Source organism: Magallana gigas, chromosome 9, assembly GCF_963853765.1.
Source record: "Magallana gigas chromosome 9, xbMagGiga1.1, whole genome shotgun sequence".
Classification (NCBI taxonomy): Eukaryota; Metazoa; Mollusca; class Bivalvia; order Ostreida; family Ostreidae; genus Magallana; species Magallana gigas.
In genome coordinates, this window is record NC_088861.1 from 17,071,448 (window position 1) to 17,086,195 (window position 14,748).

General features: G+C 31.0%; 1 protein-coding gene across 2 annotated transcripts in view; it reads right to left on the reverse strand.

Annotated features, from left to right (window-relative positions):
• Positions 1 to 7,144: 7,144 nt before the first annotated feature.
• The window catches only part of LOC105325920 (E3 ubiquitin-protein ligase rnf213-alpha), a 69,151-nt gene continuing 61,547 nt past the window's right edge, over positions 7,145 to 14,748 (reverse strand). The window contains exons 81-90 of one of the 2 annotated variants that reach the window (XM_034476075.2): positions 14,658 to 14,715; positions 13,396 to 13,598; positions 13,112 to 13,253; positions 11,502 to 11,766; positions 11,159 to 11,378; positions 10,344 to 10,418; positions 9,925 to 10,113; positions 9,751 to 9,840; positions 9,364 to 9,548; positions 7,145 to 8,921 (exon numbers count right to left, since the gene is read on the reverse strand). In XM_034476075.2, coding sequence (XP_034331966.2) covers positions 8,756 to 8,921; positions 9,364 to 9,548; positions 9,751 to 9,840; positions 9,925 to 10,113; positions 10,344 to 10,418; positions 11,159 to 11,378; positions 11,502 to 11,766; positions 13,112 to 13,253; positions 13,396 to 13,598; positions 14,658 to 14,715 — 1,593 coding nt within the window. In that variant the 3' untranslated portion in view covers positions 7,145 to 8,755. Of the gene's footprint in view, positions 8,922 to 9,363; positions 9,549 to 9,750; positions 9,841 to 9,924; positions 10,114 to 10,343; positions 10,419 to 11,158; positions 11,379 to 11,501; positions 11,767 to 12,461; positions 12,614 to 13,111; positions 13,254 to 13,395; positions 13,599 to 14,657; positions 14,716 to 14,748 lie in introns of those variants that run through there. The other variant, XM_066071144.1, reaches the window with a different exon arrangement.

Consider the following 14,748-nt stretch of genomic DNA (forward strand, 5'->3'; position numbering starts at 1 on the left):
AACTAGGAAATAGATTCTTGTCATTTCTAAGAAGACAAAATTCTCAAGATTGATTTTATGATTGCCATGTATCATTTTGTGTTGTTATTCAGCTGTAGAAATTCACTTGCTGTCCTGTCTGTTAAAACAACATACTAATATATAGCAAGCTTTGTCCCCTCTTTTCTTTATAAAAGCGTTTGTTTTGTATGCGCATGACTACTCGAATTTCTTTATTTGACTTTTTTTCGATGTATTCTTTATCTAAGTTTGTTTTATTAAAAACCTCCTTTTCAAATTCAAATTTAATGTTAACTTTGTTTATTTGTATCTTCTAAATACTTTTTAAAAAATTGAATGTGTTGATTATGTAATTATGTCGTCTTTGATAAAACTTAAGCTACAGAGAGAACACAAACAATAAGAAGTGTGCAGGTTAAGGTCTGACTTCTAAGTAGTTGTATTAAAATTGTACATGTATAGAAGAATAAGGCTCTTCTTTCCACGCAACATATTGTTAGACAGTTTATCAATAGACAAACTTCTATTTCTTTACATGAACATCACAAAAACAGACACACAGAAAGATGTTAATAAAACTGGTATGTGTTCCTTTGTTTGCTATTAAATAAGCACTCATTATAGAAAAAACCTTCATATTTTTTCCTTCAAAGATTACTGTTTTGGTACTAGCATCAGCTTTTTTGGAATTTGCCAAAGGTCCTTTAATATCCCGTCAATGCTACAACTTAATTTTATCTTTGAAAGAGAAGGCATAGATTAATATTTATATAAAGATGAGAAAAACTGAAATGCAGATATTTATACCAGCACTGTGGAATCATTAGATTTCGTGGTGGCTCAATTTTCGTGGGTACCTCTCATCCACGAAATAACATCCTCCACGAATAGATAGATTAGGGTATTTAAGTCATATTTCCGTTTGTAGATATATAAGAATACACGAAATTACGTCTCCACGAACCAGTAAAATTCAAGCAATCCACGAAAATTGGCCCCCACGAAATTTAGTGATTCCACAGTATGTATCCAACAGCGCATAGGAACACAGATACAAGGAAACATCTGTCAATCTGGTTCACTAAGCGTCTGTTTTTATGACTTTTAGTGTTTACATCCTGTATTTGATCAATATAGAACAAGTGAAAAGCAATATCCTGCGAGAAAATGAAAGTTCAACAGCTTGTAATTTTTCATAAATTATCAAAAATCGAATTCCAAGTTGCAATGTATATGCACATCTCTAATATATATACAACTGCAAAACATCAACTTCCTATCTTGAGAGCTGTAGAAGGAGTTTTTTCTATACAATAGGGGTACCCTATATGCAATACTCTGCGAGAACATGACGAAGCTCAGCAGCTTGTATTTTTAAAAAAATAATCAGAAATCAAAATATATGTACAATTAATCTGCAAAACATCAACTGTACTATCTTAAAACCTTTAAGAGGAGTGAAAATATGGACATAAATATAATATGATTCAATAGTTTTGACTTACTTTTGATGTTTACTGAAAAAACTAAAATATTCTAATCTTAGCCTATCTTTTTATAAATGCCTTAACTCCTAACAGTTAAGATTTCAAATTTTATTAAAAGTGAAAATATGGACATAAATATATATATATGATTCAATGGTTTTGACTTACTTTAGACGTCTACAGAAAAAACTAAAAAAAAAATCTTTTTTTTTAAAATTACTTCTCTGTCATTTATATATAAAAATTTAAAATAGAGATATTTACATATATGTAACCACAGTATTATCGTTACAATAAATTCTAAAAAAATTCTTTCGCCAATCTTGTTATGTAAAAGTCTCCAGAAATCAAAATCCAAGTACTATGCACAACTCTAATATATGTACAATTTATCTGCAAAACATCAACTGTACTATCTTAAAAAACTTTAAAAGGAGTTATCTGTACAATAGGGGTTTCCTTTGGAAAATCCGGTTAAAAATATTCTAAACTTAGCCTATCTTTTTATAAATGTCTTAACTCCTAACAGTTAAGATTTCAAATTTTATTAAAAGTGAAAAATATGGACATAAATATATATATATATATATATATATATATATATATATATATATATATATATATATATATATATATATATATATATATATATATATATATATATATATATATATGATTCAATGGTTTTGACTTACTTTAGACGTCTACTGAAAAAACTAAAAAAAAAAATCTTTTTTTTTTAAATTACTTCTCCGTCATTTATATACAAAAATTTAAAATAGAGATATTTACATATATGTAACCACAGTATTATCGTTACAATAAATTCTAATATTTCTTTCGAAAATCTTGTTATGTAAATGTCTCCGATTATGATCCCTTTTTCTGTGCTTTTACGATTTATTTCATTTTGCCATTTTTAGACATTTTGACATTTTGATACATTTTTGTAAAAAAAATATGATTCCACGAAAGCCCATTGAGCTCATTTTCGTAGGTAAAAAAAATATTTTTTTCGCGAATAAACGCGAAAGTTTCGCGATTAAACGCGAAACTTTCGCAATATAACGCGAAACTTTCGCGAATAAACGCGAAACTTTCGCAATATAACGCGTAACTTTCGCGAATAAACGCGAAACTTTCGCGATATAACGCCTAACTTTCGCGAATAAACGCGAAACTTTCGCGATATAACGCGTTACTTTCGCGAATAAACGCGTAACTTTCGCGAATAAACGCGTAACTTTCGCGAATAAACGCGTAACTTTCGCGAATAAACGCGTAACTTTCGCGAATAAACGCGAAACTTTAGCGATATAACGCGTTAGTTTCGCGAATAAACGCGAAACTTTCGGGAATAAACGCAAAACTTTCGCGATTAAACGCGAAACTAAAATATAAATATTGTTATTTCATAGAAGAAACCCTATGAAGAATAATTACTGAAAACAAATATATTAATTTAAATAAAGCAAAATAATATTTTATAAAGATGTAAATGAATTAGATTTAACCTTATACAAATTAACATAAATTCAAACGTAGGAAATCTTTAAAATCTTAGTACTGATTTTCAAAGAACATACTGCATCGTGCTTCTCACATTGTAATGTGTGCTGTATTATTGAAAATGGGGCAGCAACATATTTTAATTATAACCATTTTAATTCGAATTAAACGTTTAATTAGGTATCATTTTAGAATTTAAAGGATATCATTGTTTAAAACGTTATGATATATATTATATCGCTGCAAGATAACTTAACGTCTAGTTTTATATCAGAGAGATAAGTCAAGCTGTGAATTGAAATTTTCAAGCTTTTGTTCAAATCTAGATGACGTAAATTCGTCCTCCAAATTTATCACATATGTCATTTAAAAATTAATACTAAGATTTAAAAGGTTTGTGACGGTTAAATTTATATCAATTTTATAAGAAAAAGATCATCAATGAATGCCTGTTCGAACACAGGGTCGGCGAACAACTGAAAATCGTAATATGATGCGCAAACTTATTATCTACTTTGGACATATAACATATAAAAATGTTATGATAAAGTTTTATCAGATTTATTAATATCTATATGCCAAAAAGATAATTTTGTCTTCATAAATCAACGTAACACGGATATTATAATAATGATGAATAATAAGTATTTATTATATAAAACTTAAAATGTGTTTGTTTTCCATCGTTTTTCTTCATATGGGGTCTGTATGAAATGACAATATTTATATAATAGTTTTGCATTAATTCGCGAAACTTACGCATTTATTCGCGAAAGTTACGCGTTATATCGCGAAAGTTTCGCGTTTATTCGCGAAAGTTTCGCGTTATATCGCGAAAGTTACGCGTTATATCGCGAAAGTTACGCGTTATATCGCAAAAGTTTCGCGTTTATTTGCGAAAGTTTCGCGTTATATCGCGAAAGTTTCGCGTTTATTCGCGAAAGTTACGCGTTTATTCGCGAAAGTTTCGCGTTTATTCGCGAAAGTTACGCGTTTATTCGCGAAAGTTTCGCGTTATATCGCGAAAGTTACGCGTTATATCGCGAAAGTTACGCGTTATATCGCGAAAGTTACGCGTTATTTCGCGAAAGTTTCGCGTTTATTTGCGAAAGTTTCGCGTTATATCGCGAAAGTTACGCGTTTATTCGCGAAAGTTACGCGTTTATTCGCGAAAGTTTCGCGTTTATTCGCGAAAGTTACGCGTTTATTCGCGAAAGTTTTGCGTTTATTCGCGAAAAAAATATTTTTTTTACCTACGAAAATGAGCTCAATGGGCTTTCGTATGATTCTAGTTACATCAACAAAAATTTTTAAAAAATAATTACGCATCAAAGACCATATTTACATGAAGTCAATGTAATTGTATCAACCGTTTCTGCAAACAAAACATTCCATGAAAAACTTACGATACACTCTATCGAAATATCCATAAATAAACGGATTTACAATGTGGTTTATTATGGATGAACGACGTAAAAGCATGATAACATTCAAAGTTAAAATATCCATGGCATACCAGTAATTGAATGGTTCGTCTGTTGCTAAAAGGATAACAATAAACGTAGGAAGATACGATAACAGGTAAAAAATGATTATGGTTATAAACATATATGTAAAGTTATTTCTGACTTTGATGTTAGTCTCGTGTCTGCTTAACTGGGCAGACATTGTGTGCCGTTTGGTAGAATATCTTTTCTTAATAACTGTCTCTTTGTTGATTTGTATATCATCTGGTTGGTCATTGCTGCCCATTTCTAGATTTGAATCAGCGGGTTGGTTTAAATTTTCCATTTCGACGTTTTGAACGGTATTAAACTGGATTTCTATATTTAAATTTGAGGTTTCGTCCAGACAATTTGTAGCCATGGTCATAGGTTCATAGCTTCCCGTTTCAGATTTATCAATTGAGGCAGTCTGTTCAGCTCTAAGACCATGATTTGATCGATTTGAGGTAGTTGGCAGTTTTTTAAATCGCTTATATATTTGATATCCAATTGGAACGTAAAGCGAAGCTGTAAGTCCTGCGTTAAATAGTATAACACATATTTCAAAGAATATATATATTACCTTCAGAGTATGCATCGTCCCTACGAATTCTCGTAACTCACACATCACTACTGTAACATTTGTGCCAAGACATGTAACATTTTGATGTCTGAAACCTCCAAAGTACGGTACTGGAAGTGTGTTTATAATTGCAAAAAGAAGGCATCCATAAACAGCACATTTTTTCCAGAAAAGAGTCATCTGCTTTCCTGTTGGGCGACATATTTTCAGATATCTACTGATCGAAATCATCAACAAAATAAACGCTGACCATGATGTCGTGACCCATGAAAAATAATCTAGAAGCTTGCATAACATTTCATTTGGAAAATTCGCGTAAAAGTTATTCATTGTTAAACCCAAACAGGCCAAACACACACATGACATCAAATCTGCCACAGCCAGGTGTGGTATGAAAAACCGCTCCTCCGTCTGGGGCATCTTGAATCTGTACAGATATAGTACTTGACCATTTCCAATGATACCGACACAGAGAAACAAACTAACTACTGCAGTATTAAATAACAAGTTGTTTGCAAAATGATCATTGCAGTCATCGATACTTATACTAGCGTTAAGATCCATTTTTAATAGTGTAGTTGTGAAAAAAAATGATAAAATGAAAAATACATCATTTCTTATAAAGAGGAAGGAAGGAAACATATAAAAATAACCATACTTAAAAATGTCGTGATCAACACAGATCAATGATGATTGGTAAAATATTTTTAGATGTTTTCATGCATAAAACTCTACTATGCAAGTAAAATTTCCTCTCCAAAAAGGGATGTCAATTTACAATTACTTGAGTACTCGATAATCCCTTGGTCATACCAATGATCGATTAAAATTTTATTAGTTCATCGTTGTGACGGTATTTATACTAATCTTGAAAAAAAAAACTTTTTAAGCTGTATCTAAAAATAACCCAATCTTTATCTGTACTTTTGGTCTGTAATTTGTTGTTTGTTTCAGGAACTGATATCTTAGTTTTTTAGAGATAGTTTTAAAACCGGCTGTCTATCTTATTTATAAATTAAAATTTAGTTTGAATATGTATACATGTTAATGAGAAGATGCATGTCTATGTGCATAATTTCATTGTTTTTTGTTGATGTGTACTATCAATTTTTGTCTTTGTTCTTTGTTCTATAGTGTGTCCCAAGTTATTGCTTCCATCACTTTTGATGATTTTTGATAAAAATACACATACCTGTGAAAGAAATACAATTGAAATCGACGAAAGGAAATATATCCAAGATATCTTCATTGAACAATTATCCCTTTTCACTCATAAAATTTTACAGGAACGAAAACAATTTTCTTATGGAGATTCGTAATGGGAAATGTTTACATCTTTTCTCCATTCGGAATACACTCGGAATACATCGCGCAATTTTTTAACATTATCATCTGGGCTTATTTATGGCTGATGCAATGCAAAATCTCCGTAGACTTTCAATTTTTGGATGTATATTGAAACCTGAAGCGGTAGAGGGGCGTTTCAAAACAGATAATCTGGACATTTTTCATATTAGTGGATGAACGTAGTTTGAGCACAAAGGTATTTACTATTATTGAAATATCAAGCAAAAAGTGATGGAAGCAAAAACTCGGGACAGAGTATAGATCTAATCATATCAGAAATTATATCACAATGTTTTTTGTTTTTTTTAAATAAACATTAACTGCCGATCGGCACGGGTGAATTATTAATCTAAATAAGACGCCATTTAATGGACTATATGTATATGATAAATGTATAGCTCAATAATGGGTAAAAGCATTTGCTTAATTGTAGATATCTAAATGAGACAAAGTATTTATAAAATTAATTTTGAAATCCAAAACAATTAGTTAATTAGTACTAACAATTTTTTTTTTTATTTCATTTTTGGTTTTTAAGATTTTTGAAAGATACATCGTGTGTAAAATTAGTGTGTGGGGGGGGGGGGGGGGGGTTAAAACACACGAGATTTAATAAAATATCAACTTGTACTCGACTATTGTTTGATTTAAGCCCACAATAATTAAATCATAACACCGCTCTCCATACTCTTGCATACATGTTTTCATCAGCAATGTGAATCCGTTATGTGACGTTTTGCAGAATTTTGAAAGCATTTTATTTTTCAAGAATTTTCCTCAACAGATGTCGTTTAACATGCTACATGTATCGTCCTCATTAATAGAACGGCTGATGCCAGTAAAATTAATATAATATTTTCCAGTTAATGAGACCACAAACTAAGGGTTATCAAATGCAGCTTTCCGACACCTGGCCTCCAACAAGTCAAATACAGACCCGGTGAAAATTGTCTTTTCTTCATCTATATTATCCCCGTTTTTGTTATAAACATTTGAACATTGAATTTGTTTTAGTTGTGTCATAACTAAAGTATACCTTATCATCTGATGGATTAATTTGATTTTGTAAATGCATATTATTGTAATATTTCCTGATTGATCAGTTTTTGTTTGTATTGTTCATAACAACAATTTTTAAAAAGGCATTCAATCATGCAATAATGAAAACTTAGTTATCGATAGTTCAGCATATATCAAAGATATGTATTACAAGTATCCATTTTTTGCCACTAAGGTCTATGAAAGTCAGGATTGCTAGGTTGCTTAAGATCCATATTCATGTATTTGAATAGTTGACATCAATGTACATGTCAACGAGTGAGTAAACATGCTTCTCAAATAAAAGCCAAGAGGAAACTACCCAAGCTTTGTATAAAACATCAACTATGTAAAACACATTTGATTTAAAAGTGCATAGAGTGTAGCTTTATTAATAGATTACAAATAGAAAATCATGTGCAGTTACTCAGCGTTTCTTACAGTCATACACATAATTTAATTCAATAACGTTCTCCACTTTTCATTTTTGCTTAATACAGAACTGCATAAAAATAAAAGCTTATTATAATGTGAAACAAAAGAAGCAGTGCAAATTACGTATCATCAAAATAATGACCAAAGTATATTTTAAAAGTGTGTAATACACGTCCTTATGTTTCTGTAATCATTTCGCTAAATTGAATGCAAATATGTTCGAGTTTACTATTCATATGTCAATTCATATCGTTTGATTTATCGAATAGATAAGCAAAACATGTTTCATCAAAATTACAAACTTTTAAAACTAAAAAAATTCATATAAACATCATTGCATATTAATAAAAACGCTTGAAGAATTCAGCTCTGTAGAATCATGTAATGAAAACCACAAGTACATGTAGCAGAGATATAAAAATAGCCATGACTAAATTGCTTGACTTAGCGATGGTACAAACATTCGTACACCAGGTTTGCAATACTACAACAAAATCATAGTTAAATATTTTTTTGAAAGTATTTTCAAACTTTTTCTTCTTTTGAATATTACACCTTTATCTGGTAACAATACTTAACAAAGGCCTTTAAAAGTAACTAAATTACATCTCGTTAAACATTTAAATATTTATCTGACAAGTTGTATTAATTATTACATCAAGTATGCCCAAGAAAATCAAACAAAATGACAAACAGTAGCATAAAATAAAGGTATATTGTCTCACTGTGATTACCACTTAAAATGTTAAATACGTTATCATAGTTTAAGACACAAAATGTTTAATTTTTTTTTTTTGTTATTTTGTTTTCATAAAGTTTGCATTGATGAATAAAATTACACTTCATAAACTATCTTCACATCTATGATTTGTTTATTTGCGACTACGGACAGTTCTGTGGATTTTTTTCCAAACTTCCACTGCGTGAAGTGTCAAGATGCTGTCTGGTATTTTCTCGACGTCTTCTCGTCCAAACGTTTTCAAATCAACCTCACGGTATACTGGATTTTCCAAATGGACCATAAGTGATTCGCTCAAACTTAAAAAGACAAGCATTCAAAGGTAAGAATTATTACTGGTGCAATGAAACTGTGTAAGTCAAGTGAACATATTGGTCACACACACAATTGAACAAACTGTGTGGATGAATTTATTTCTAGATCTTCAATACAACTTATTCTGAAACACTGAGACAAAGACAACGTATTAATATATTTAGAATTCTACAAACAATTCGATGCAAATTATTCTGAACAGAGGTTTAGTAATCCTTTAGCAAATCAAAATTATCCTTTGAGATCATTTTAAACGTCATACAATACAACGTGTGATCAGAACAGTCAGATATTAGATATGCATGTAGCAAGAAAAGAGACATCCATAAAAACATGAAGAGTTGAGCAATGAATTTGGGCTTGTAGTTTAATTACAGGACATGTTTTCTCACTTATGCACACACTTTTATATTTACATGTATGTACCTGTATTGGAAGGAAACGATGTCTCCTTCGCCACAATTCAGGCTGAATATGATACACTCCATCAGTTGTTCTAAAAGTATCTCTAATTTCTCCATAGAAAGTTCGTTGAGATAACTGTCAAGTTCAAGGACACTGTTTTCCGGCAGGGACTCCTGTATGGAACTGTTCATGCTGTCAAATGCTTCCTAGTTTTAAACAATAAAGTTGCAATTTTAGATATCTGTATTACAAATACTTTCCCAAAACACCTCTATAATTATACATTATTGATTCAAGGTAAAACCATGTTCATTGTTCATACAAAACAAATATCAATTTTAAGTAAAACATATCACATTAAGATGTTGACAATGCATAAATGCATTGTAATTTTAAACGTATTTTAACCTTTTCACTGTAATGAAGTCGCTTTGTTTTTTCATGAAACAACAAGAACCATAGTGACTGCACGTGGAACAGTTTGCAGCATTGGGATGCCTGTAAAAACCAAATATTTTATTATTAATTTCGAATATAGATATGGGAAAAAAGGATTCTAATGAGTTATTTACAAGTAACAACCTTGGAGCTTGGGAGTGTTTTCATCTGTAATGTTTCCACCATAAAAGAGTTTAACAGAACCTCTCCAGAGGCATGGACGGATAGTAAAAAGTTCACCACTACATCAATGTTTCCAATTGTCACATACAACTCTGGTAGATCTGCAAACTCTTCAGCTATCTGACTCTGAACGGCCTTATTCAACGCTTCCTAAAATAATTATAAAAAATGTTTTGATATTTTTTCTCTCTTTCAATATACACTTAAGAATTACAATTTCATAGATAGATAGATAGATAGATAGATAGATAGATAGATAGATAGATAGATAGATAGATAGATAGATAGATAGATAGATAGATAGATATGTAGATAGATAGATAGATAGATAAATAGATAGATAGATGTCGATAGAACATTCAAATTGTATCATCTCAAACCTGTAGGATTTTGGTTACAAGAGTGTTAAATTTCATGGAGACAGACGTGTCCGCTTTGTATGACATCAGTGGAAACTGTACCAGAAAATAGTAAATGACAGCATGATATCAACTACTGGAAAGAGTTTTTAAATTGCATTTTATGGGGAAACTTTATACTAGTGCAATTTGCACCTTTTCTTCAAAGTGACAGACAGCATGGTCAAGAATTCATACTTGCAATTTATACAAAGATATCTAATTGGTTTTTTGATAGTCCACTTCTGTAGCTATAGTACTTGTAATATTTTTCTAATATAATTCATTTGGTATTCCGAAAGAGGGGAGATATGTAAAGGTTGTTCTAATCATTTTTTTTTTTATTTTCGGTGCTTTACATTTTTAATTTAATGACATTGTAAGTATATATAACTAGATTTTACACTTAAGGAGATTTACAGTTGTATATTCTTTAGTGTTTGATATGGCATTCCTTTCTGTTATAAAAATTAACAGACAAAGCACAGAAAAAGCATGACATTGTATGATGAATTAAAACCAAATTATGGAATTTATTAATCATACCAGAAAGCAACTCATTATACGACAAATTATTCTCATTGATTTCTAAGCAACCTTAAAAATTTTTATCGTGAAACGAAAACCTGGTCATGCAAACTCTTAAATATCAAACATGGTCTCCTTCATTTCTCATTTCATTAAGCTATATTAATAACATTAACAAAATTGTTTTACTAGTAAACTTAATTTCAGTTCATCATCAAGTTCGTAATATTAGAAAGATATCGATATATGCATATAAACAGTCAACTTACTTCTTTGCTGGTGTCGATAAGAGGTTTTCCAAACAAAAATCGATCTTGAAGAACAGCTTGTATGTTTTCAAAATCATACTCTAACTTTGTATTCTCTTCTTGCATATACGTGTAATTACAGTTGGCGATAATAACTGGGAAAATATCGGCTTCTCTGTTGAAACTTATTAATTGCATGGCTGTTACGTTTTTCATTGTAACTGTTTTCTCAATGGAAAATCTGGGAGAAAATACAACAATCCAGCAAACTTTTACCTTTCAAATTATATTTGATATTTTGTTGATACGTGTTTAAAGTACATATAAAGAATACGATTGTGATAAAAATATTTTAAACACCAACCTTGGATCAATGCTTTGACCGCAGGCTGTGACAAATTCATTCTGTTTCCCAATCAAAAATTCCAAAAGTATCCGGGAACAAGCTCCAACTCCCCGGATGTCCGGCAGTACAGCTCGAATATTTGTAGATTCTATACTGATATCTCTTCCAAGGAATCTTTTCATTTCATCGTTTGCGTCAAAAATTGATATCAACATGTATCTGAGGGCATTCCAAAGTTCGCAGAATGAGGTAAAACCTGCAGCAACGATTTTTTGTGCTGGATCTGAAATAACAATAATCATGTGTGAATTTCTCTTAGTTTAAACTATAATAAATTTTCTCAATTTTAGTAAAGAAACTTTAATTTTTAATTAATAATAATAAAACTTATAAATATTATGTTCTTCTATAAGTACAGTAGAACTTGTCTAATCCGGTGGAGGGCGGTTCTGAAAAATTTGGCCGGATTATGCAACATCCGGTTTGGAGAACATTGTTGTAACTTAATTTTAGTATTTAATGCAGTAACGTTAGCTCTTGATCGTCTTTTCTTGCAAAATGTGTAATTCTTCTGAAATATGTTAGACCTCCTTGATCGTGATTACGGTGCAGATTTTCATTTTCTATATGGAAAACAATAATTGCATAACGGAATACGTACAATGGAAATACTTTTCAATCAAATCATCGTAATTGATAAATTTTCAAACACCCGATTAACCTGAGAAGTCCGACACGAGACAAGTGCATGAATCACCAGAAATTGTTAAACAAACATTGACCACGCGACAAGTCAACAGCACTACTCAGTCATAAAAGTACTGACATTCCCAGTTATTCATCAGTAATGTCAGTACATTGTCAGTAAATGTCTAAGTTTATCAGTAAAAAATGGGAATGTTAGTACTTTTTTGACTTAGTAGTGCAGGTGCCTGATTACGTAATGGCGAGAACTGTTTTGATGCAAGGAACAATGGATAAATATACGGGAATTTAAATATAAAACGGAAATAAACGGAAACTTATTAAAGAATATAGCATTTTGACAAAATCTGACTCTGTAAGTGTAACACAACGCGCATTACAAACAATATCGGCAGTCTTACTCCCACGGTATCCAGAATAATGGCCTGAAAAAAAATGAGGTGAAGTTAAATACACAGCCCCCACTTAAGATGTAATTCTGGCAGAAAAAATGCGTATTTATTTATAACAAGACCTAAAGGTACATGTATCAACTGAAATTAGTTGCGAGTTTGGACTTTATTTACAGTTGTTTAAATCAAAAGCAACAAAGGAAAATTGATCGATAATTAAACAGTAATTATCTCGCATAAGGCCGATCGAAAAGTGGCCGGATTACGGGAGATTTCTTTAAGTAATTATAAGTGGTTCTTTTCATTGCGGCCTGTTTACAGAATAGACAGAACATTTTTCAAACAGAAAATGTTAAGAAAATGTCAAGGGACTGAATATTTCGCCGGATTGGACAACATGCCGGAATGCACAACATCCGGATTCAGCAAGTTTTACTGTATATATCTTAATACATTTAATCTAGCGTGGCACAATGAAAAATGTCTGTGAATTATATAAAATATATTGTTTGTAATACATGAGATTATTACCGTTTCTAAACTGGTTTACACAATCCTGTAGTGTCATTGTTTCTGCTTCGTCTCGCGTTATTTGTTTTCCATACTTTGTTATTAGAATTCTTAGCATTTGAAGAATATTTGGAATATGCCTTAAATGACGAAGGTGACATTCCTGTAAAACAATAATCGAATGTTATAAAATTAATATGTTAAAATATTTTGTAATTGAAAAAAAATAGATTTCATGCTTACAGACTCGAGTACTCGAATCATACATAAAGAACAGAAGAAAATAAATGCAAAAATATGAATACCTGCTGTAAGAATTTCTCTAAGACGAAGTATGGATTCCGGAACTTCTTGTTTTTCATTACATAGAACTCCTGTACAAAGTGCTCGAATGTGACTTTTGTTCTGTGTTGCCAAACATGGGGTGATGACTCTAGGTTAGAGGTGGAAAAACCACTGCCAGAGTCCACGACTCTCTTGAACACTGCTCGCAATATGGGATCAGATCCTTAAAGAGGATGATTACGAGAAAAATAAACAAAGTTAAAGTTAACTATTTTTTGAGTCACAATATTATGAAATAAAAATCAAGTGTAAAGAAAAAAGAGAAAAGTGCTGTATTTAAAAAAATGTTAGCCGTTTTCAAAATTACAAGTAATGTCATCATCCTACTTAAACATAAAATCCTATGTTTCGAAGATACTTCTTCATATTTAACTAGATTTAGACCCGTGCGTGCACGGGTTGACATTGCATATGATATCGGAAATTTACGAAATAGATACATCGACCATATTGTTGACATTTACATACAAAGCTATAAGCCTACAATAATGCTATTAATGTCACTACACTCTGCTTAGCTAGAATAATCTAACAGTGTGTCGGGACAAGCCTTTACCACAGTAAAAATGCCTCCCATATACCCGTAATGTAGTATCGCTGCGAAACGATATTTTTTTTTAGAAAATTGCATTGTCCAGAAATAAAAGTAAAGTTACTCATAACAAACCATTTTGAGGCTGTAAATACCTTTCATCTATATATAAATTGTATCCTATTAATCAAGAATTTAATACTTTAACACCAACGTTTTTTACTCGCTTTAAATTCACACACCATTTTGACATTCGGAACTCTCTAGGTTTTTCATATTAAATGCACTGAGTTAGAGTTATATCCCGTATTTTCTTTGATAAACAGCATATATAGCAGCTTTTTAATGAAAATTTAAACGAATTTGATATTGTGGAAACATAAAATAAACAGCCTCCCGTGATTTAGCGTGAATGTAATGCGCATGCGCACGATTGTAAAATCCAAAAAATCCAGATGATTTCCGGGTTTTTAAACGGAATGATTATTAATTAGCGAAGCTTTAGAAAAAGTAAAAACAATTTGGTTATCTTCAAGTACCAATGATGTTTTAAATCTATAAAACAAAAGACAGTACTCCTCCAATTTCTCGGTATTAAAGCCCAAAAATTCGAGTCTATTATTTTAATATAATTGTATAGATAGCAGACATATTTTAATTTTTCAATTTAACCAAATTTGAATAAAATACCCATGCTCCGGTCATTGGACAAAATTTCGTCACACTTCTCAAAAAGTTCTTGACGTTCCTAAAAATCACAACAAAAGTAAGCGAAATATTT